This window comes from Larus michahellis, chromosome 1 (genome assembly GCF_964199755.1).
Source record: "Larus michahellis chromosome 1, bLarMic1.1, whole genome shotgun sequence".
NCBI lineage: Eukaryota > Metazoa > Chordata > Aves > Charadriiformes > Laridae > Larus > Larus michahellis.
The window spans coordinates 52,187,787-52,213,542 of record NC_133896.1 but is presented as its reverse complement, the minus strand read 5'-3'; the positions used below and the strand labels follow the sequence as shown (position 1 = coordinate 52,213,542).

Here is a 25,756-nt window from a genome sequence, read left to right as displayed (position 1 = left end):
CATAGTGTAAATTCACTATTATTATAATGACTATAAAAAAAAATATTACTAACAATACTCCTGACAATACTGGTTCTTCATGGGTTTTACTACCTACAAACTAACTAGCTAATTCATCTAACTGGATAATTTGAACACATTTCAACTCGATAACAAATTAAAAGAGACACCATCAAGTTGATGGAATAGCAATGACCTATTTTATTTTATAAATTAGTTTTTCCTGGAATTAATGTGTGGCACTGAGTGGTTTTGGCTGTTTTTCAACCAGTCAAGATAAAATAACCAGCCAGGCTACAATAGTCAAGTTTAAGGAGAGAATTATTTTTTAAGAGACTAATAAATCAATTCACGGCATAAGTATCTTTTGTTTCTGTACGTAAGAAAGAACCAAGCAGCCAATACAAAAGTCATTTTGCAGAGAGTAAGGGTTTTGTTGTTTGCAGTATTCTATCATCCTGGTTTTTTTACAAGGTACTTTCTGATTTCAGAGCGTCTTTGCCAGGGAGAAACATCCACTGAAAGTGAGCTTCCTGAAGGACACCCTGCTGAACAGTTTGCAGGTTTACTTCATGGATCGTCACCTGCGTGTGACCCACCTGATAATCCACTCCAGCTGTACAGCAAAGCCAACCAGTGCAGCGGGCCACCAGAGAAAAGCGTCTTGAGCAAGAGCACAGTGCAGCAGATACAGCTACGGAAAGAGAGCAACACTGATCCTCCAGTGAAGAAAAAAAAGCCACCAGTTGTAAACAGAACCATATTTCATACTAAACCTAAACCAGCAGAAAATCATACATTGGTTGGCACGTCAGCAAGGATAAGTGAACAATGGGTTATTACCACTGGGGGATTTGTGGAGCGAGCGTGCACGCTTGGGAGAATACGATCTTTACCAAAGACTTTGCTCGAAATGCATTTGTGCAAAAATGTTTCGAAATCCGATTCTAATCTTATCACCCATCCACCAAATGACAAAAAAGCAAGAAGCAACTGGAGTGAACCCACACCAAACCAACAGTGCTCCAAAGGGAATTCGGAGAGAACACCTTCTTTCACATCAGAATGGGAAGAAGTAAGTTTTGTTCAGTTTTAAGTACGAGCAAATATATGGTATTGTGAAAATGCTGTTACCGTTCTCAGTTTCAGAGATGGAATAAAAAGTGCATCATCCACATCACAAATCCTCAGGGGGTATGTCATAGTGCATCGTAGTTTGACAGCTGGCACAAAATGCAATGCACTTCCGTTCAAAACGCTGCACACTTAATTAAGTCTATTGTTTCCATAGTGAATGAAGTTAACCAGAAGTAACTCAACAATTTGTTACGACATTGAAATTATTTTCTGCTAAAGCCCTCACCACCGACACTAATAAAATTGGTAAAATGCGTTGTAGCTATGCCCATTATTTACATATTTGATTATTTCCTACCGCGGCAATGCCTGCTAGCAAAAGGCAAGAGAAAATGGCAGTAACGGAGAGTTTAAGTTTTTTGGGTTGATCATGCATTCCACAAACCCTCCCTGTGTAACATATCCCCTAACTGGTATATAGCCGCTGTACACAATATACCTGACTCCTGTGTGAAGTGGGAATACACTTACAGCTACAATGAATTTGTGACTACTAAAAGAAATTTCCACACTGAGTTTGTAGCTCACATGTTTGCTCATACAAAAGACTTCGTTTTAGTTTTGGCGCTAAATTTAAAATAATTTTTACACACATTAAGTTTTTTGGGGATTTTTTTGCGCGTCCTGTGCTACATTTCAAGAATGTAAATGATTCTTCATAGACACAAAAGTTCCCATCTTACTGAGGTGAATTACGAGTGGGAAATGTTTAAATCTTTACTGCTATTACAGACACACAAGGATTTATCTTTAAAATAACTGCTATGGGGAGATATATGTATCCAGAGAGTGACATTTTATTTCAGAAAGCACACAGAGATTGTTTGTGTGATTGATTATTTTTATAGAAAAAGATTTCCAGCTCATCTAAATGTCTGATTTGGTAGGGCATCTGAAGGTAATTTTTGTTGTGAAGGAGATACTTTCTCAGTGGAAACTTACTTAGGATCAGGTTTTGATCTTAATAACTTGGATACATTGTTACAAAATCCTGAAGCTAATCAGGTCCGAGTTTTCCTTTTAGGGGAACATCAAGGTTTGATTGTTCTGATTGTTCTTAAGAGGAAGAAAAATGTAGTTTATAAAAAAAAAAAAAAAAGGTACAAAGTCTAAATCTGCAGATTCTGACGTAGTTCCCAGGTTTTCTCCTGTCACTAGTGACTAATACATAGTTTTTAGAAAGGAGACAGTTTTCCTAATAGTCCTGTTATTAAGCTCAGTAAAACCTGGTTCTCTGTGTCTGCCTTCTTAGACATCAGCCTTTTGATTCACTTTTTGTTTCGTCCTGTTCCTTTGGAAAATAAAATAGGTATAATAGTTTTTAAATAGCAAGTTCAATGTAATTTGGAAATGTGCAAATGAGTTTTGGGATCAATGTAGTGCTGTTTTACAAACAGTATCGTTCTGTGGTTTCATACCTATTCAGTGGCCTTGGGGCAGGTGGGAAAAAAAGGAGCTAGGAAATTCTCTGGAAATCATAATTGAGCAATTGCTTTATTACTTGATAACACACAAAACAATATTCTTATGCATTAATATTATTGCTTAAATAGACCTTAAATGACATGAGCCTATAAAATTAAAATCCATTCTGTCATATGCTTTAATATATGCATTTTTCTCCTTAGTATTTATATATTGAAATATGATAAAATAGTTTCAAAGAACGAGATATACCTATACGATGAGTCATTAGTATGAGAAGAACTGTACTGTAGAAAAAGAAATACTAGTCTGAAGCTTTAGTTTTTGCTAGTGTAGAAATGTTGCAAAATAAAAATCAAATTGGAGAAATTAAGTGTCTACCTTTGATTTTTGCATTTTGCAATCGTGATTGTTGTTTTCCTAATGAGAGTACTAATGCCATAAATTTATGCATGAAAACTACAATAAAATAAAAAAGATAGGGCCAATCAATTGTTTTCACTGTTCTCTCTTTTGTAGATTGATAAAATCATGAGTTCAATAGATGCCGGAATTAATACTGGACTGGGGGAGATGAATGATCACACTAAAAGTAAGTAAAAACAACTAACTGCTGTTTAATTTTGATTTAACTCTCTATAGGGAAACTGTGGATAAGATATTGCTAAGTAACCCACTGTGTTGAAATCATTTGTAGGTATTTGAATAACCATGAACAGAATCAATGTTGTTTACTGTTAGAGATGCATTAGGCCCAGTGTCCTGGAGCTGTTACTTTAAATAGCATATCGGAGTCATTAAGGTTGTTTTGAAATCTTACCAGAAAAAAAATTCCATTACTGTCTTCATGCTGAAGCCTTTCTACTAGAGGGATATTTTCCAATCTTTTTCAGCCGAGTTTTTGTTTGGAATGATGGGACCCTGAGTATATATAATCCAATAGCTGCTGACACTTTTTAAAGCGTCGTATTATCTAATGCTGCTTCGAGCAAATATTTGGCACAGGGCTGAAAATGTTGCTGACAGCCAGTGACTGGTGTTAGCAATGATGGGAAAATTTGCAAACCTTCCCCACCACGGTGAATTCTAAGAACTCTAAGTCATGACTAGTCTGTCTGTTGTCGTGTCAGCATAAACCTGCGCAACTGTGCTGATAAGAGTTGTGAAAGTATTTTGCTATGTCTTCTTCCTATCTCATGGGAAGAAAACTGACTTGTATGTCTGAAGAATTTGGTCTTGAGGCAAAGCTATGTTAACTCACCTGTACTGGTACGTCCCTGCTAGCAATTGCATACAATTACTTGGGTTTATGTATTAGGCAGGAGACTATATACCTTATCGCTTAAATTTTTTTTTTTTTAAAGTATTTTAACAACCGTCCATTTCATGGAGGATTATATCTGTATAAGACAAAACCGTGTTTTATCGATTAAATAAAGTTGATGTAACAGCAGCTGGACAGTGAGAAGGGAATCTAGGAAAAAGAGAAAATAACTGGTTTGAATACAAATATAATTGCAGATAAAGCAAGAAGATTCAGATTATTTTTTTCTAAAAGAGTAAGGGGCAATATCATGAAAAGCGCTAGGCATGTTGTCCTGGCAGGCTGTTTTTTGTTTCTGAAACTTGCGGTTTTGCAAGGGAGAATTATTCGTAAGGAAACTCTACATTAGTAGATAGTTGATAATTTCTGATGATATTAGGATTTGCTGCTTATTATTTTTTATCATGGTAGTACACAGGCACCAAGTGTAAAATCAGGCTACCGTTAAGAAGTTGCACAGCAAGTAAGAGCTATGAAAACGAAACAAAAGCAACAGTATGCATATGCAAATTTGCATAACTTGGTGATGTCTAAGTACTACTCTACCCCTTCCTATGACTGACCACTGCTTTTCTTTTCCTTCTTTTTTCTTTTAAGATCAGAAAATATCTCACAGCTCTTGTCATTTTGTGTCTACTGCATGCATTATTTTTCTTGGCATTCGAATGTGGCATTTGGTTCTTCAGCTCTTTCAGTTGGCAGGAGATCTACTCTTTTCTTCGCTGCTTCTTTTCCCAGAGGGGACTCTGAGTCCCAACTTTTTTTCTATTTGGTGTGCAGCTTCCTGCAAACCAACATTCTTTCTTGTCTATCAGCTCCTTAATGGTTTTTAGCTAGTTTATGAATGATAATCTGATTTTGCTCTTAATGAAGAATGAAGCTATGTACTCTTAATCAAAATACAGCAACTTTTCTTTAAATTTAATTAATTTTGCTGTACATGCAGACTGCAATAAAGGCATTTCTTTCTGCTATAGAGCTGTCTATATTTTTCATTCCACTTTTCATTCCTTTATGCTTTTTCCAGGTCCAGTCAAACACAGTTTAGGCAGCAAAGCAAAGGGATCTATTATAATATGAAATGCATATTATATATGCATTATATCAAACATGATATATGTCAAGTATATTCTTATTTTTTTATTAACAAAATAACAGGGTTATCTAGCAGAAAATTAGGAGTCTGTTTCTCACAGTTAGCAGACTGGAGTAACCAATCAAGTGGAGCCTTATTACAGTGGTATTTATATATTTAACAACAGATTTTACTGGTCTTTTACTTAAGATTTTAGCTTGTGTTAATTACCATTTATTAACTACAAGAAGGCAATATACGGGGGTTTTTTGCTGATAATACAACCCAAGAGATTTTTTTGATGGGTCTTTGGCCCCAGTGAAGGGGTTGCTTTGAACTTTTCTGCAGCAAATCAACGTTTTTATGTGTGTGCTTCTTCTATATAAGCTCTTATAATTCATTGGCAAGCAGTGTCTCAGGTGCCTCAGTGTTCCTCAGAGGTGCCTCGTATAGCCCCTGTCTAATTACTTACAGAAGCTGGCACTGTCTGGATCCCTATGTGTTTAGTTAGAGTTTTATCTGCCCAAGCACTGGCAGTACTGAGGACAAATTCCTTCTCAGAACTTCTCTTTCACCTTCTCTCTTCTCCTTCCTGGCTCTGTACTAGGCATAACACAGCCAAATACAAAGATCTGGCCTATGCTTAAGAACAAAAATTTAGTAGTATGGTATCAGGTAATATCATTTTGAAATACTTCATCAGTTTATATATAAATATATGAGTTTTGTTAGTTTTACTTGAATATACGTGTAAAAAGATTATCCAGTAGAGATTAAAAATAATGTATTTAATGTACATAGAGATTTCTCTTAGTGTTGAACTGAAAGCATCTAGATTATTGAGCACTATATTCAGGAAACCTCACTTTTCTTGTCTAATAACTTTTTAGCAAATGGTAAAATTTCTGATAATACTGAATAGCAAATGTACCTTGATATGGAATCCTTCGTTTTAGTATTTACTTAGTCCCGTACTTCATATTATACTTCAGTATTTTTATGAACTCTTAGTAAAAACAAAACCATATTCAATATAAGCACAAGTATTCCTAATCTACCAGGCATGAAGAGCTTTTTATACTATATAGTATCTCATTCTCAGTAAAAAACATTTGAGAGGAAATATGCCATACACTGATAATTCAATAGCTATATTTAAAATTAGACAATGATGACATCTTGTGATTAAATCCTTGAATGGATTTACAGGAACTTTAGCCCATATTTTCCTACTGGTGAAATCTGGAAAGACTTCCTTTAGGTCTCCAGGGGAATCTGTTAAGAAGCAATTAGAGGAGCAGTGAAAGGAGGGAATCAAAACAGTCTGAGTATGGTCATGGGGACTTCATCCACAGCATGCATTCAGAAATAAAAAAATTGAATCAGAGCTTTCAGTTTCACAGCAGTACAGGGTACTGGAGGAGTAAACTTGAAACTACAGAGAGGAAGATGGCTGCTGATGTCCTCTGAGGGCAAGTAGCGTTCAACATCTGACTAGCTTACCACTAAAATCCAAAGGAGGAGTGCTGACCAGGGAGCAGGTAAGAACTAATCTCAGTGATAACAGACAAAAAATACACCATCCCAAGGAATACAAAGCCTCTATTACCAAGAGGAAATAAAAGGTGGTGCTTGCTAGCAACCTTCTACTCAAGGTGATGTGGAGAGAGACACCTGCACCACCTGGCGCTTTCATTATGGCTTGTGTGTTTCATCACAAGAGTCCAAATTTGCCAAGTTGCAAAGGGTTCTACCAATGACTAGCACGTGATAAAGAATACTAGTGATACTGCCAAGAATGATCCTAAGCAAATCAAAAGCCCTTATAAGGCTCTGTTGTGATGGATAAAGAGGATGATGGTTCATGAGATATTATGGTCTCTCCTCTCGTGTCCAAGTCAAGCATCAGTCAGATACACCCTAAATGTAACTCCATTGCTTCTATGCTGAGAAAAGACAACTTTATATTAAAAACCGTGTGGCAAGGACAAAAATCTTCATTTTAAATAATGCGAATTGGACATAGGTCTAACCCCTGAGAAAGACAGGATTATTTAAAACAGGATTAAAGAAGTGGCGAGACAGAGTGATGGGTCAATTTGCCAGGCATCTTAGCTGTTTGTATACTAATGGTAGAAGAAAGAGGCACAGAGAAGAATTAATGAGGAATAGACTTAATTGAATAGACTTAATTGAAGATTCTGACAAAGTTGACATTGTAGAGAATTTATCATATATATTACACTAGTAGTCCAGTCATGTAGAGGATATAACTTCTTCAGTAAGAAGGGGAAAAAGAAGAAGAGAGGAAATGTTGGCTTGTATTTCAAAAATATGGTTGTTGCTTTGAGATCTCAAAAATAGGATTAGTTAGAGCTGTTAAATATCTGTTGGTATCCATGAAAGCAGAAAAGAACATGTTTGTTATTGGTATGTATCCAAAGCCATTGGACTTGATAGAATGGAAGATTTTAGTTACCACAGCACTTGGAAAAGAAATTACATTGACAGACTGGCCAGGAAAAAAAAAGTCTCAAGAAGGTAGATGTCAATAAATTCAGAGAATTTAGTGTAAAAAATATCTAGCATCCAAGTTAAAAAATCTGTGGGTTCTTCAACAGAACACTACTAAAACCCATAGTACATGCTTCACCAATGTGAAGAAAATAAAGTGTAAAAGACCAGTAAATTGTCATCTTTTCTTTCACCTTAGACATAATGAGGAAAATGTCTCTATTTACTAAGCATGGTAGAATAACACACACATGTACAGGCAAGTAAGAAGTGCCAAAGCACTCAGTGAGATGCAAATAGCAAAAGAAATGAAAATTTAATATAACACAATTATTAGTACATTAATAGGGAGAAGAACAAAGAAATCTTTGGCACCTAAAAGAGGTACTACAGGAAGAGAAAAGCTGCTCATAGTAGGTGCAGAGAAGACAAAAATGTGCAATGACTTTTTATCACACATGTTTACTGAAAAGGTCATCGGTGAGCATATGACATGCACAGCTAATCCTAGGGCTAGAACCTCAATTGTAGATACGGAAAGAACAAGTTATATAGATTAGGTATCTTCAAATTGATTTAATGAACTTCATTTTGTGTCTAAAAGAGAATGATGTAGAGCTTATCTTTAAAAGGGGAAAGAAAGGAGAATGTGGGGAGTTCTTTTCAATTCATAGGAAAGTCGCTGAACAGATAAACTACTTAAAGTAGCTAGAAAATAGCAAAGAAATAAGTAAGAGACAACATGGATGTTCCAAGAGCAAACCTATTAAAGCAATCTAATTCCTGCCGGGAGCAGATACCAGATTTTGTAGGTAAGGAAAGAGCAGTGGATGGAATTCAGTTAAGGTTTTGACATTGTCTTATGTCTTTTTCTTGTAAGCAAATTAAGGAAACATGAGCTTGATGAAAATAATGGTAGGTCAGACAGCTGAATCTTATTCTTAATGTCTAAATTCAGACTTCCATAGTATAGACTGCATTGAGTACATCTGAGTCACTAATACCAAGTTAGATAAGCAGGCATTTCTTCGGTGTCGTTCATCATACCTGAATGTCTGAAGCATGGCAAATGGCGCTGGAAGTATTGATAAAGGGAGCTAGAGGAGCTCCTCAGATGTAGCTGTCTAAAACTAGCTAAAACTCCCCCTCTTCTCCCCAGGACAAAATTATAAAGGTAATATAGTGAAGCATTCAAACAGATTAGGGAGATTATAACCTCTGTTACATTCAGCAGCATTTTATAGACTTCTGGATATTTGGCAGAATTAAAAAAATAATGGTTGCAGTATAAACGACCTTGGATTGAATCCGTTGAATGGATTAGGTCACTGGTTTAAATCACTGTGAGTCTATTTTAAGCATAGAAGCATAGAATGGTTCAGGTTGGAAGGGATCTTAAAGATCATCTAGTTCCAACCCTCCTGCCATGGGCAGGGACACCTCCCGCTAGACCAGGTTGCTCAAAGCCCCATCCAGCCTGGCCTTGAACACTTCCAGGGACGGTACATCCACAACTTCCCTGGGAACCTGTTCCAGTGTCTTCACCACCCTCAAAGTACAGAATTTCTTCCTGATATCTACCCTCTTTCAGTCTGAAGCCATTACCTCATGTCCTACCACTACACTCCCTGATAAAGAGTCCCTGCCCATCCTTCCTGTGGGCCCCCTTTAGGTACTGGAAGGCCGCTATAAGGTCTCCCCAGAGCCTTCTCTTCTCCAGGCTGAACAACCCCAACTCTCTCAGCCTGTCTGCATAGGAGAGGTGCTCCAGCCCTCTGATCATCTTTGTGGCCTTCCGCTGGACCCGCTCCAACATGTCCATGTCCTTCCTGTGCTGAGGACTCCAGAGCTGGACGCAGTACTCCAGGTGGGGTCTCATGAGAGCAGAGTAGAGGGGGAGAATCACCTCCCTCCACCTGCTGGCCACGCTTCTTTTGATGCAGCCCAGGATGCGGTTGGCTTTCTGGGCTGCAAGTGCACATTGCCTGCTCATGCTGAGCTTCTTGTCCACCAGCACCCCCAAGTCCTTCTCCTCAGGGCTGGTCTCAAGCCATTCTCTGCCCAACCTGTATTTGTAATGATGTAAATATTTTGTAATGATTCTGTGATGATTGTAATAACATGATTTAGATGGAACCTGTCTACAAGGTAGAGTTTAATAAATGGAACAGCTGTCTCTTTTTTGGCATAGTAGATACTTACACTGATTAGTAACATACATTTTGTAAAAGACTTAGAAAAGCTAATATGTTTAAATATCAACCATCTGCACTTCTCTGGTAAAAAGAAGAAATGCTTAAATTTCGTATTTTCTTTTCCTAATTATAAACAATTTTTTTCTACAATAAAAAAGTCTTTCAAGGCACGCATAGCAGAATTTCTGTGTTAGTTGGAGCCGAGTAGCTGTTCAGAGATATGTGATTCAGAGTTTACTTACACTTGCAAGTCACTTGAAAGGGAATAATCAAGAAATAATCTACTTCATAGAGACATTTTTTTTTTAACATGGGTAACGGGTATCATATCATCATCATGATTAAAGCAAGAATTGTTTCAAGTCAGAGCAATTAAAATAATGACAAGGAAAATAATTGTTGAATATCATCCCATATCAAAATAATCTATCACTGAATCATAGAACACCAGGTTGGAAGGGATGTCAAAGATCATCTGGTCCAACCTTTCTTGGCAAAAGCACACTCTAGACAAGATGGCCCTGTCCAGCTGAAACTTAAAAGTGTTCAGTGTTGGGGAAGCCATCACTTCACTGGGGCGTTTATTCCAATGGCTGATTATTCTCTTTGTGAAAAATTTTCCTTTTGTGTCCAATCAGAATCTCTCCTGGAGTAACTTGTACCCATTATCTCTCGGCTTTTCCATTTGACTCCTTGTGAAAAGGGAGTGTCCATCTTCTTTGTAGCCCGCCTTTAAATACTGGAACGTGGTGATAAGGTCTCCCCTAAGCCTTATTTTCTCAAGGCTGAACAAATGCAGTTCTCTCAGCCTTTCTTCATATGGCAGGCTTCCCAGTCCTTTGATCATCTTTGTGGCCCTTCTCTGTACTGTCTCCAGTCTGTCCACATCTTTTTTGTATAGCGGGGACCAAAACTGAACACAGTATTCCAGGTGTGGCCTGACAAGCACTGAGTAGAGTGGAATAATGGCTTCTTTATCTCTGCTGGTGATGCCCTTGTTGATGCAACCCAGAACTGTGTTGGCTTTCTTTGCCACAGAAGCACACTGTTCACTCACATTGAACTTGTTGTCTACCAGGACCCCCAGGTCCCTTTCCACAGAGCTGCTCCCCAGCCACGTAGATCTCAGCCTGTGCTGCACTCCTGGATTACGTTTTCCCAGGTGCAAGACCTTACACTTGTCCTTGTTGAACTTCATAAGGTTCTTGTGAGCCCAGTCTTCCAGCCTATCCAGGTCTTCCTGCAGGGTGGCTGTCCCTTCCAAAGTGTCCAGTTCCCCACTCTGTTTGGCGTCACCAGAAACCTTCATTAGAGTATGCTTGGTCCCATCATCCAGATCACTTATGGAGATATTAAACAGTGTTGGGCCCAATGTTTATCCCTGCAGAATCCCACTTGTGACAGGTTGCCAGTTTGAAAAGGAGATAATTACCACCACCCTCTGTGTACGGCTGGTCAGCCAGTTCCCCACCCACTGCACAGACCACTTGTCCAGATTATAACGCGTCAGTTTCTCTAGGAGGAGGCTGTGGGGAGCCGTATCAAAAGCCTTGGAGAAAGCCAGATAGACAATGTCCACTGCTCACCCCATCAACCAAGTAGCTTGCTTTGTTGTAGAAGGCGATCAGGTTTGTCAAGCATGATTTGCCTTTAGTGAATCTATGCTGGCTTTTCCCAATCACGTGCTTCATTTGACTTGTAATATCCCCCAGGAGGATTCATTCCATAACTTTTCTGGGGAAGTTATGTAAGGGATTGAAGGGACTGAAGTAAGACTGATGGGCCTATAATTTCCTGGATCCTCCTTTAAGCCCTTCTTGTAGATGGGGTTGACATTAGATTTCTTCCAGTCTTCTGGGACATCCCCCAATCTCCATGACTTCTCAAAGATTATGGAGAGCGGCCTCACAACGACATCAGCCAGCTCTTAATACCCTTTGGTGGATATTGCAAGGGCCCATCAATTTGTAGGGGTCGAGCTCCTTTAATAGTTCACATACCAACTCTTCTTTCACTGACGGTGGTTCTGTCTTCAACCTGGATTTTTATTCCCAAGGCCTGAGGCCCAACAGTGCTGGTAAAGACAGAGGTGAAGAAAGTGTTGAGAACCTCTGCCTATTCTGCGTTGCTGGTGACTAATTCACCTCTCCTGTTTAACAGTGGGCCAATATTTTCCTTCTGTTTCTGGTTGTTGTTTACGTACCTAAAGAACCCTTTCTTGAAGTTCTTGACATCTCTGGACAATTTCAATTCAAGCGGAGCTTTTGCTTTTCTAACCGCATGTCTGCATGCCCTGGCCCTTGTAGTTCTCAATGGGTATTCATCCACTTTTTCAGCTCTGGTACGCTTCTCTCTTGGTTTTGAGCAAACTCCAAAGTGTGCAGTTAAACCAAGGGGGTCCCTTGCTCTACCTACTTCCCTTACCTTTAAAGGGGATGAACTGGTTTTGTGCTTCCAGGAGAACATTCTTGAAAAACTCCTAGCGCTTGCTACCTCCTTTATCCTCCGTGGAAGCTTCGCACAGAATCCCTCCCAATTGAGCTCTGAGCAAGCTGAATTTTACTCTTCTAAAATCTAAAACCTTTGTCTTGGTACTAACCTACTGATCTACAATCGGTTTAGGACTGTGCTGGGCTTTTGAGAGAACCACTTCTGACAAATATGTTCTAGCACATGGACGGTTATTTACAATTTTATAATTCTGCTAATCATTAATTCTTTTTTGGATGCTATCCATAAATGCACTGTCCAGTTGCTGTGTGCATACAAGTGCATAGTGAGAATTTCTTTGGTCAGCTGAGCATGTACCTATTCTTGAGTGCCTTCACTGTTCCACCTAAAGGAATACAGGGTACAATTTCCTGAGGTATGCTTCAGTTTCTTGAACTGCATTTTTGACTTGGAATGTAGTACACTGGCAAGCCTTTTTCTTAAAGCTCGAATAAGGAAATTTCTTACTACATTTAGCAAATTTGGTTCTTACAAAGTTTATTTATTGCGCTTTTGTGAGAATAGTGCCTTTCCCTATGCTTGGCAATAATCCTAGCATCACATTCAGCATCTATGTCTTAATATCAATATCAAGGCTCCAGACTCTGCTCACTGAGTCTACCTGAGTGAGTGCCTTTCAAAGATTAATGCTACTTATTACTGGAAGAGCTATATGCAAGAGAATTATACCATATTAAAAAAAAAATCTCTTTCAAGGGAGCTAGCAAATCTTCGGAAATATTTACGTTAGCAGTATGTATTATCATGTCTACAACTTCAGAGAGACCCACGAATTGTCCCTTCTACAGCAACTTTGAAACCAGGACTCTGGAACACTGACAGCTGTGCCCGAGTTGACTTCACATGAGCTATATCTCATTTGAAAGTAGCAGAGCTACAGTGGGTTTTGCTGTATTCAGAATAAACTCTACAACTCCATTTACATTAAGCTTTTCCACAAACAAGACTTTAGTGCTTCTGGATGCATCCACTACATATGCATGTTTCTATGTCATGTGGTACATATTTAATGCCAGATGGACAGTAGGTCATGGCACACTGTGTTAGAATACATTTTGTAGTGTACTTTCTCTGATCTTTCATATTAGGATGAAAGTTGTAGGCGATCATCATACAAAAGTTATTTTCTTTGTTTATTTTGGCTTCTCTACTGGTATGACCAAGGCTCTTGTTATCAGTGACTCCTTCACAGTGTGGGGAAAATTGCAAGAAATTTAACTCTCCAGATTTGCAAGGGACATGAGTTTGAGCACAAAGATTGGGAAAGTAAAACAGATATAATTTCAGCAGACTAGGAAAAGATGGAATCACGTGGGGCCACAGCCAGAAAAGCTCAATGAGAGAAGTAGGAGTTCATGTTATGCCCTGTTCAGATATAACATGTAAAGGAAATTATGCAGACCTTTGACAGCCAGAGGCTACATGCTCAGCTCCTCTGTTTCTTCCATCTGTTCGACTGCCACTACTCAGACATGAAGCCTTCATCTTCCCTAGTATGATTATGCCTATTAAAAGCTAAAATTTCATTCAGAAGTCAAACTTTCTTTTAACAAATGAAGCCTTGTTAGGCTGGCCCTTTTCTGTTTCCTGCCATATGGTTGCAGTTTTGGCAAAGTGGTCTTCCTCCAAAACTGTTAATATCCTCCCTCTCCAAAGGCAGAAAACAGATAAAATATAAGTACTTAATTAAGGCAGAATTTTAATTAGGTATGTGTAGGCATGTTGGCATAAGGCAGTTTTCACAGTGGTAAGTTATATACTTGAAAGTATATATTTTAATTGTAATTTAGCGTCTGGTTTGCTGCAGTTACTTCCCCCTTTTTACATCTCCGTGTGGTTAAACGGAGCACTTTGAGATTTGATTCATAGACTTTAATAAAAATGAGCTGTGTACCCTCTCACAAAGTGGGAGACCTCTTAAGCTTATAGTTTCGAACCCACAGCTCTCATTTTGCAATAGCCAACCACAACAGCCAGACTGTAAAATAAGGATATCATCACTTCCCTCCCAACTCCCACCTTCCCATTGAAGCTGATATGCTGTGCAGAAAGACCAAAATACCTGTAGCATCATAAAGAGGAAAAAAAGAAAAGGCAGGGGTAATCTGACTCTGTAGCTGATAGGAGAGGGACCCGGTGAGAGGAGACAGCTCCAGCAGCTGGTCTCTGCTCCCAGTGCTGTTTGATGCCTCCTCAATAGGAAATGCATATGCAGTTTGAAATTTTTAGACTGTAAGTCTATGAACTCTTTACCATCGGTTCTAGGACTGCAGTGTAGGGAACACAGCCACACATTCGGGTTTGATTCTGCACTTCCTTGTATGTTATTAACAACTGCAAAGTGAACATGGACTTTTAAGCTGCATTCTCAGAACTGCTGGGGAGAATTTGCGTGACTAAGGTCAATATGAGATGTTCTGGAAAGCAAAGGTGATTCTTGTTTCAGGCAAAACTATTTTCAGTCACTCACGTTCTCTTATGCATGTCACTGTCACACTCAATACCCAAAAGCACCAAGGTGTCCCTGCATTTGTGGCCAAGTTGCTTGTCCGTGGTCATTTGTGACATGGAAGGCTGACTATTGCATTCTCATTGCATCTCTTGGGTTCCTTTTGATTAGTAATAGCAAACTGGGTTTTGAATAGATCTTTAGGAATTAACAGTTGCTATGGTATGGCCATTTTGATCCAAAATTTTGTTTACTTCAGTGGTGCTCATTGTTTTTGCTTCCTTATTTCGGATATTTTAGGGCTAAAGTCTGTCTTCCTTTTGGCATAACAGGTAGATGAATATCACATGCAGTGTGCTGTAATGTTGTTGCTGCCCTCCTGCGTAGTGTAGGGTCTTCTGCCAATAAATCATCTGTGCTGTTGTTTTATCAGAGCACGCTCCTCCTTGTCTTGACAGAAACACATTCCTTATTGTTTTGCCGCTGCCAGCTGTGTCCTTGGTTATCAATACAGACCGTACCTTTAACCCTTTGTAGCACTGTTTCTTCTGATACTTTCACACATGTATTTATATTCATGCAATATTCATACCAATCTTCATATTTCTTTTACAAATCTCTGCATTTTGAGTTATTTTAATAGTAATTTAAGTATATGTAATCGACTAGATTATAAAATAGTGGAGAACAGAAGCCATATAGATGTAAACTACGGAGAAGAAACACTTTGGGCATTTATTTACTGAGAACATGATAGTCATAATGCATTGCATGCCACAGAACTTGCCCAAAGATCATATAAATTCTACAGAAGAAATCACAAATAATTGGATTAATGTTTTGTTGACTTCTACATTGTAAAAGCCTAAACAAGAGATAAAGATGCATCGGTTTTAATGATCCATTGAGTCCCAAAACAAACTTTACAGAAGACTAGGCAAACTGCAGGATAATTGTAAAGCTTTTAGCTATGTTTTATAATAAACGCAATGGGAGTTGGATGCAAAAAGCTGCAAGCATTTATTTTATTTTCTGTTATTCATGTGGTCCTATTATATGGGAAATTTTACCCTGTAGTGTCATAAATGTAATATTCAGCTATATGCTCTTCATACACCAATTAATCAGAACCTGGTACAAATGAAGACACAAGCTAAACTGAAAATAAAGTAAATATGTAATTAATCAGACCATATTTGCCCACGTAGTCTCTAACTCTGGTGCATTTTCTTTTTACATTTCTACTCTCCTGTAAGTACCTATCAACATATGCCTTTTATCTCTGTCCATGCTTTTCTTGTTCAATATTAGGCTTCTTTTTCCAAAACTGTTGGTGAAGCAATTCAATCATTATATTCACAGACTTGACTAAATGATTTCTGGCATATGTCTTCTAGAAGGAATAGAGAAGATTGACAGCAAACAGAGAAACTTAAGAAAATGGAACTATAATATTATAAGTATTAACATTCATCAGTGAGTAAATGTATAGCCTAATTCTTGTCAGTTTTGTATGTAGTCTACTTGTGACCATCAGATCTCGTCATGCTAAATTTAGATACTCTGCAATACGGTAAGCAAAGGAATCTTCTACAAATTCTCTTTTAATTGGAAGATTAACATGTAATTTTGACTGACTTAATATACTGAGACTTTTCAGAGGTGATGTCACATCAGATGTAAAGTTCTAGTGAAATAGGATAGGAGATTCAAACCCCGTTCTGGCACTGATATTTTCTTCTTTGGAAAAAGTTTAATCCTTGGCAGTCTGGTCAGTTGTATTGTTATTTCTGAGTAACCGAACTGTATTTTTTTCTCAGAGAATTAATGCAAAAGATGTGTTCTTCCTTGGAGAGCATATAGTAAAATGTTTGTTAGACCTAAAGATACTTTTTGTTTATTTTGTAGAAAGACTTAATCTCAGAAAGAGGAGTAATGCATACCGAATCCCTACCATCTCTTCTTTCATTTAGTTATTAACCTGATATTGGATCCTTATATTATACTGTTAAATTCCATTAGAATAGAAATCTATATGACTATAGACACGAACAATTTAAGTGCAGTTTGAATATACTACTCAAATCTATGAAAATTCAAGTGGTGTACTTAAGACTGTTCTTAGAGGCTTGTTTCAGTATTTTTAAAATACTCTCCCATTAAAAAAATTCCCTTTAGAAGGAGGGAGAGATATTGAGTTATAAAGAAGACATGTATGTTAATAAGTACATATGGCATGAGGTAAACCTATACCGTATTCATAAACAACCATAACATTTGGTTTGAGACAGAGTGCAGAATGGTATGAATACACAGAATGCAAAACTCAGAAAATGATTTTCATTGATTTCCAAGGGTGTGAAGCTCAGAAATATTAACAACTAATAGTAAAATGCAAAGTGTAGTAGTATGATGTTTAAGCATGTTTGGGGACAATGCTAAGAACTGTATACATTACTGTATTACTGAGGAAATCGCTCTTAAGTGAGCAAAAGTTATTCTCCCTTTAAAAGTCATCTATGGCCTAGACTTACAAAAATTGCACTAATGCAAACAAAACCAGTCAGATCTCGAATTAATTGGTTGTGAAAGCTGATTAAAAATAATATTACTCACATTACCTCCTGGATTCTATTTGGTAGTAAATTGGTCTCTAACTCTTAAGAGGATTTGAAAACATTTCTGAGGATGATAATGTTAATGCTGCAATCTCCTCTTCCTGGTCAATTCTTTCCTCTGTCAGAGCTATCCCTGAAGTCACTGAGATGTACATACCATATCTTTTTGCACCATAGGGTTGAATATTGCTGAGCTATGCCCATCTAGATAGGAGATAAAAGGATCAACAAAGCCAGATTGCAGACTTCAGAACTTGAAAAAACGGATTAAAACATTTTTTCAAAGTTATTTCCAGTAGGACTGAGGTCTTGCCTGTTTCTCCACTGAACCATGACAGTCCAGGGGGAGCACTAATAATCTATGTCATCTCCACAAGGACGGTTTGGCTGGATTTCACAAAGTTAATGCCAGAGTGTTTGTTGGTGTGCCTAAAAGTGACAAGCTAATGGTGTCCTCATTCTATAGTGCCCTCATAATCATCCTACTGTAATCCCAAAGGTTAAGAGATATTTTTTTCAAGCCATGATAAATGACATGAAAGTAACAATAAGATTACTTGAGAGTTTTAGAAGTCAGTTGCTTAGGTTCAGCTTTTTCCTTGCCGTTTAATCTGAACCTTGAAACTCTGTAATCATTTACACCCATGTATGTTAATAGTTAGTTCAATTGGTGACACTAAATTGAACAGCATTTATTCCTTAAAGCAGAATCAAGTTCAATACTAGGTTAAAAAAGTATGCAGAATAGGAATTAGCACCTCAGTGGAGTTACAGTAACTGATGAAAAATGAGGCTTTCACAACCTGTGGCCAGGAAATACTTTTAAAGAGAACAGAATATTCCTAACTTCTAAAATAGACTGTATTAAAACCATAAAGTGATTACTAAGGGCAAATCTCTAAAACTTTGTTCTTGATGTACCACATCTTTGGTGGTCTTCTGTATGAAATGATATGGGTAGTACTCTTACAAATATGTCAGGGTTAGAGATGTCGGTAAGTGAGACTGTGATGAAATTTATCTGTCATAAATTATATAGAGAGATCTAAGTCTACTAAAAATGAATTAATAACGGTTTCTTGAAAGTTCAGTTGATTCACTCATGTTTCCTTCTTAATCTAGTACTCTTTAGATTTAAGTAGATGTGATCCTTGGAAGCTCACATTTCTAGTAATCACAAGAACATCACATGCTAGTTAAAAATCTTTGGCTTATTATAGAATTTGCAGCACACAGAATTGTTTCCATTTTTAGTTCCACCTACAGAAAATGAAGTAATTTAGAATATTGAACTAACTAAAGTGTATTCATTTGCATTCTAACCCAGACTGTTAACCTGAGTTCATGATTGTAACACTAGGATCATTATTTTCTTGTTTCATTGCCCTATATTCAGGAAGATATTGTATTTGAATGCCTTCAGATCCTTCAAAAATTATTTGCTATTTACTACTTACCACCCCTACTTCATAACCCATGATACCAGGAACTTCCCAAAACTGTTTTTCTACTTTTATCCACTGCTACCTTTAGCTTTTTATTTTAGGTTATTGCGTTATTACAAATCTGAGATGGATGAGGTTAAATGAGTGATTGCTAATATGAATTTGCATTAAATGCTAATAATAGCATTTAGTGTAAAGTTGTGAATTGTTCTGGTATCTATTTCTAAAGTATATTTACTATTCATGACTTTGTACATAAGTTTAGATAAATATTTTTTGTGAACTGTGCAATTTGACTATTTTTCTATTTATGGGATATGATGGACCATCTCAGTTACTTATAACTACTTCTGTTTTCTGGTAAGCTATTTGAAATGCTTTATAGAGCATAATTCCAAAGAATAAATTATATTGTCAGTACCCAAATCCCCCTATTTGCATATGAATATGGCATTCATATAGAGACCAGCCATTCTTCTCAAATTTATGCAAGCAAAAATCTGTGTTCATGGAAGTTTTCAAACAGCAAATAGCAAGGAATGTAATTAAGCAGCTCTAGACCAGAATTTAAGAGAATAACTGTAGGTGTTGGTTTTGGTTATTAAACCAGCTCTAGTTTTGATCTTGTTTGTGGTACAGGAAATAATCAGTAAGATGTTACAAAACATTAGTGAAACCAGTCTGATGAGTACATTTTCAGCTAACCTGTACCTGTAGGACCACTCAAGCTCTTGCTGAGATCCATTAGCCTTGACAAAGGAATGATGGAAGGAATGATGCCTGGAGTACAGTTTATTAAACTTGCCTGGAAAGTTGCATTTCTATCGTTCCAATTTCTAAAACAAAAAGCCATGCAGGACTAAGTAAAAAGCCATGAGAGGTGTTTGCACTGCCTGTAGACATCAACACAGATTCCTGAAACAGGATCCCAGGCTCCATCTGTGGGTAGGGAAGGCCAGTTCAGAGTTCCTTCTCTAGAAGAGGGGGAGTCAAACAGTCAGCATGAGGGAGATCACAGAGAGGATGAACAGGGTTTATATAACCTCATCCATATGCAAACAGTCCGGTGAGTTGCCAGAGCTGTGCCAGCATGCCACCCACTCAAGTAACGTCTTTATTATTCATTGAAAGATGCTGCAGTTTTCTTTTGGTGTTGCAGAGCCTGTGTTAGCAGCGAACAAACATTACAGAAGGTGGTTAATAGAGAGTTTTTATGTAACAAAGCAAGTTCCTATTGAGAACCTGACTTTTTGTTAGGGAACAGAGATGACCAGTTGTTCCCTAATGGCAGTGAGCTGTACCCTCACGCAGGGGGTGCAGTCCCATGGGGTCCAGTGGTCAGAGCCAGGTACTGGTAAGAGGCTCCATCTGCCGTAGACAGGCCCCTGAGAGGTGACTTAAGTCCAATGTCCGTTGAGGGAGACCAGCCAGGAGCAAAAGGAGATTGGGTTAGAGACAGAAATGGAGACAAAGCTGTAACAAGGGTTCATAGTCCATGAAGGAGTCAGGGCTGAAGATCAGACTGGAAAAAAGCCCCTGTGTATGTCTGAGGGGTCCATCCAGGAGACAAACTACCTACAGTGTAGGTCCAGCATCCATCCATTAGGTAGGACCAGAAGCAGGACCCGGAGACTGGCACTGCTGTGGCATTGCTGGGGCAGGGACTGATGGCCCCAGGCTGAACTGAAATGGGGTCCTGGGCCATGGACAGGGTGGGGGGAGGCCTGAGAAGATGTTGGGGATGGACACCAAGACTCCATTGGTGCCCTCAGGGCCCTGACACCTCTGGCTTTTACTCATTATTATGATTTTTGTCTTATCATATTAGTGAAATGTGGTAAATTGTGTCTGATTGATTTATATATTATTATTTTCTGAGATTTTGAGTATACTAAGAAAAAAATAGGTAAGGGGTAGTTCAGTGTTATTCTTTAGTAAAGAGCTTCAAGTTAAGTTTGCTCCCATTTAAACATATTTTGTCCAGTACAGATTTAGAGTATCATCTTTACAATTAGCTGGTGGTAAATGTTGAAGAGCTAATGCGTGTAGCAGATGTTGTCCTGTATCTAATCTATAAAACTGGTGAAGTTAAGTTAGAATTACTTCAAATACCTAAATCCAACCTAGTCTCAACTCTAGACAAATCTCAGGGGATAATTTAATCTCAGATCAGTAATTTAATTTTTAAATGAACATTTTTACTTGTTCTAAAAGGCTTGAAAGGGGAAGTGGGAGAAAAAAATAAGTAAAAGGAAAGAGGTAGATGTAAAACAACAGATTGTTGTAGCTGCAGATGAAGGATGACAAAAGAGCAAATGATCATAACTTACAAAGAGAATAAGTAGAAGTAAGATAAAAGTAAAGGAATTATAAAATGAAGCTAGAAAGAACAGGAAGGAGAGAAGGGAATTCGTCTGATCGGTTCAAAGGAGGAGATCACTCTAAATTATGGTGCATCGGGGGCAAGGGAGCCTCTCAGCCCAACTAGGCAAAAGAAAACAGAAGACAGAGTGCTACACTGTCTCAGGTGGAATCTGATTTGAAAAATACCTCCAGGAGAAAACCTTAACATTAAATCTTGTAATCTTTCAAGATTCGTAATTTCAAAGATATGACAGTTTACTGCAGTGTCAGTACAGGCCTCTTGTTTCCACAGCTCTCCACAGGACCTCGCAGCAGTTACCAAATCTATGAAATTATGGCTGCCATTTATTCCATGGCTGTATTTAACTTCTTGAGATATCTCCGTGGAGTGTATTCTGCCAAACCTTTTTTGAACAGTTTCTTCAAATATATCTCTGTTAACCATTCTGCTTGTTTGGTAGTCCAGTGCTGCTTAGCTCAGAGCTGTACAAAGATTTGCTCAAATTTGAAATTACATAAATTTGTTTTTATGGTGCCAGGAATTATAGCATAAAGGGTTGGGCTTGCATTGTATTTTTAGCAAGACTATGTATTATACATTTATATATATACAGTTAGTATTGTAGTTTTTCATGGTAGTCTAAAACCTTCACTGAACTAAACAAAATATTTTGATTGGTCACGGTGTCATGTAAATTTTCAAGTTTCTTTTTCCTGCTAGACAAAACCAGTGAAAATGATTACTCATAGGTGGTAAGTGTAGTGTTACTATTATCCTGTAAAAGTTCCTCAGGCAAGCACAGAAATTGCTCTAAGAAACTAACTCCTTTTTTTCAGAAAACGTTATTGAAGCCAGAATAAGGATGTACATTTACACGTTGGATGTGAATACGATTCCTGAAAAAATGTCAGGCAACTGAAAGCACTTTGTCCTGCCAAAGGAATTTGTATTAGATAGAATAATTTCATAGCGTAGCGGGGATCCACTGAGATTTGGCTTCAGATCACCTGCTTACCACTGCCTTCAGCAGTAGGAGCTCCTTCAGTGCTCATGAAGAGGGGGAAAAAGCAGCTAAATTCTAATTGCATCTTAACTGTATCTTTACAGAGTGCAATACAAGGTTACAGTAACCTATTACCCTTGTGGTGGCATCCAAAAGGCAAAGAATCACATTCCCTCCATCTCCTCCATTTCCCATTGAACAGAGTTACAGAGGGAGGGTGGAAGATGAATCCAGCTCTGCCTGCAATCCTCTTTCTCCCAGCATGTTTAATCAACCACCAAAATGTCTACTTTTCCTCCAAAATTAGATAAAACTATGGCACAAAAATCCATGAAGGACTATTAAGCATAATGACATTTCTCTTTCAGAAAGGCTTTGATCTGCAAATTGCTGGAAACTGGGAGAGTGCTAGGAAAGGATCACTGCATGTCCGTCTTATTCTTATGCTCTTCTGTAGGCATCTAGTAGTAGCCACTGTGAATGAAGCTGGTGAATGGCTGAAGCTAGATGAAGCTGTGGTGTGATCCAATGCAGTCAATCCTGAGGTCTCACAGTGAAACATCCATCTGTTCTTAACTAATTCTTGCAATTCAGCAGGTTGCATCTTGTATTTCTGTTCTGTGGGCGAAAGATTTAAATCTGACTGAAGTCATGGCTATTACGATGCTATATAATACGGTGTGATTTTCCTGTTTTCTTTAGAAATAAATTATCCCCCCAAACTTATTCATTTAAAATACAAAATAAGAATATAGAAAGACTAACTGCATCTCAGTCTTGCTGTATGATGATACATGTTACCATATACCATGTATATATTGCTCAGCATCATAGTAATGACAGTCTTCAATAGAACAAGGTGGCCTGAGTCCTAGTCCAGTGGCCATGCTCTAGAAAATAGATCTTTTAATTTTCCAATAAGTTCTGTCCCTCACTCACCGACCAGCATGGGTTCTGAAGGAGACTAAATCGAAGTTGCCAAAGCAATCAACTGAACATGAAAAATATCCTAACTTTGAAGTGTCTGTAATAAATATATGTTTCATGATGGAGTGGAGTACTTCAACTGAGCTGTTCCTGATAATACATCAACAGTCAGAAACACGAACTCATAGAAAGGCCGTTGGGGTTCACAAAGTACAGTTGACAAATCATCTGTCAAGTAAAATGAATTGTCTTTGTTGACTTTGTAGTTATAGTTATTATAGATACAGTTATTGTACTTACATAGTGGTAATGTAGAGTTATAATAAATATTGGTATAAAAATCAGAGAATAACTGTGAGGATGATTTTGCTAGTCAATGAGGGTTGTTCCATTAGCTTGCATTAGCTGTGGTCTGAGAATTATTTTTGTGCATTCTGAGCCACACATAAGCAATAGAAAGTAACCTTTAGATTATAAATACTAGATAGTGTTATTTAAAATCAAGCTGTTTCTATTGATTTTGTTTTGTTTCTGTATATGCCATGAAAAATGTCTTTAAAAGTACTTTCAGGAAAATATTCAGCATCACCAAGCACGATCATCCGAAGTGGCATCATCATCCAAAGAGCTAGGCTGCTGACAGAAGTTACATATTTTATGTATAGCATCCAGGTTTTTCAGAGTTTTATGAATAAGATCATTTAAAATCTAAGAGTTTTGAGTAGCCTAATAACATAACTGAAATCCTTAAGATTAAAGCAGAACCTTGCATACACTTCTTGGAACCTGCTGTACTTCTCCCATAATAAACTTTAATTATATTGGTCTGCTGGATGTTAGGCATAGTTTTTTCTCATACAGCATCCTGTTCCTAGCTATTCTTATCTCCTCTCCAGGAATACATGTCGTTAGATTAGTTCATTGACTAGAACACCCAGTTACGCTAACTCTGCTTTCGCACAAGTGCTGTCGCAATGTCGAGAGATAACTTTTTTATCCAGCTGAAATCATAAATACAAGTGGGAAAATGATACCCCATTTAGTGTTGGAAAAGACTGAAAGCTTAAATTAAAGAAAAAAATTTACAGTACTTACTCTAGCATCAATTTCTTCTCCACCTCTGCTAAACTGGCTGCCAGCTTAGTTAAAACATTCATCCTTTCGTATGGTGGTATAGTCTCCACTCAGAAATGTCTTGGTCAGTAGCTACTAAAATTCTCCAGGTTTTGATTCCTTAACACCACAAGTGTTTAGCAATATTCGACAGCTATCAACCTACCAAAGAATATGTTTTCTAATAATCTATTCATGATGACTGGGGGGGCACCTCCTCTACAAATAATCACTGCATTTCTTTCTTTTCCTCATTTGAAAAATAAAGAAAGAGAAATAAAGAAAGAAAAATCCACATTGTTAACAGTACAGACAATAAAATAGAGGAGACCTTAAATTATTTTGTATTTAGACTAAATCTGCCTCACACCATGTTTGAAATCATGTGCTGTCTGATATCACAGATTCAGTCAATTTCAAACCCCACAATAAAGATATTCTGAGTCTCATTGGGAACGAGACGTCTTGTAGAAATTACCGTATAGCGTACCAGATGGTATCTTTCTTGCAGACATCACTTCAATGTGCTTCTTCTATTGCCTTGGAGAAGAAAGAACTAAGTATTGCTATCCCTGTGAGAGACTTATGCATCAGTTTTCCGATTCAGGAATAGGTACATCTTTTTTGATTGTGGTATCACAGAAGGATTAGCATGGGATTTATGTTCTTTGAAATCATAGGGAAGCACAGTAGCATGTAAATGTGTTGCAGGTGAGACCATCTTTTACAGTCTGCATGACATTTTTCAATATCTGGACCAGCTTTAGGCATAGGCAAAGTAGGCGCTGCCTGCAGCAGCACACTGGTGGGGCTGGCACTGAATCATAGACTAGGAAAATGAAGAGATAGCCTTCTAGTCTCAAAGAAATAGCACCTGCTCCAGGTTCCACTTGCACTGGCTCGGAAAAACATTCCAAGCAGCCCCCCCTGAGATAAGTCTCCTGGACTTGCAAAGAACAAGGAGATCTAAAGAGCTGCAAGTTCCCATAATGAAAGACTTCACCCTAATCCCCACAATCCTGGCTCTGCTCTGTGCCTGCCTTTGCCTTACTACTACCTTTGGCGGAAGAAGGAGGGAAAAAAAGTCTTGCAGATAAAAGGATACTTTAGCAATGAGACAATAATCAGGGATGAGGACAAGGCAGCAAGCTGACTGTGTTTCTCCTTATTTTCTTTCCCGTTGCTGCAGAATCTTATATTGTTTTGGTGGGCTCAAACGTAGTTATACTGGCAGGGGTCAGAGTTGGAGGAGAGTGCGCAGTGGGACCAGCAGTACTATAATCATCCAGTGCTGGGGCAATGGAGGTAGACACAGTACCAACAGCTACATGAGGAAATGTGTCTGGGGAGCCGCTCAAAAACTGAATTTTGCCTACACTGTTGCTAGGCATTGAGCCAAGCACTTCTCATCACTGGCAGCCTAACTTCCATGCTGTTTATAGTAAGGTAAGGAAGAAGCAGTTTGACCATGAAAACTGGTATATTGATTACTGGCTGTGCCTTATTGTGGGCAGAAGATTTTTTTTGGTGGGGGACACCAGATGCGGAGACATTTATGTCTATGTGTGTATGGGAAATACAGGAGTTAATCATGCATAATCCTTTCAAAGAGTGGGATTATGCTTCACTACGTGTCTTTCCAATATAATTTTTTC

General features: G+C 38.0%; 1 protein-coding gene across 4 annotated transcripts in view; it reads left to right on the top strand.

Annotated features, from left to right (window-relative positions):
- Positions 1 to 25,756, top strand: part of ANKS1B (ankyrin repeat and sterile alpha motif domain containing 1B) — a 448,856-nt gene that overhangs the window by 220,648 nt on the left and 202,452 nt on the right. For all 4 annotated transcript variants that reach the window (XM_074575799.1, XM_074575789.1, XM_074575760.1 and 1 more), the window contains exons 13-14: positions 492 to 1,075; positions 3,082 to 3,154. In XM_074575799.1, the coding sequence (XP_074431900.1) occupies positions 492 to 1,075; positions 3,082 to 3,154 (657 nt within the window). The remainder of the gene's footprint in view (positions 1 to 491; positions 1,076 to 3,081; positions 3,155 to 25,756) is intronic.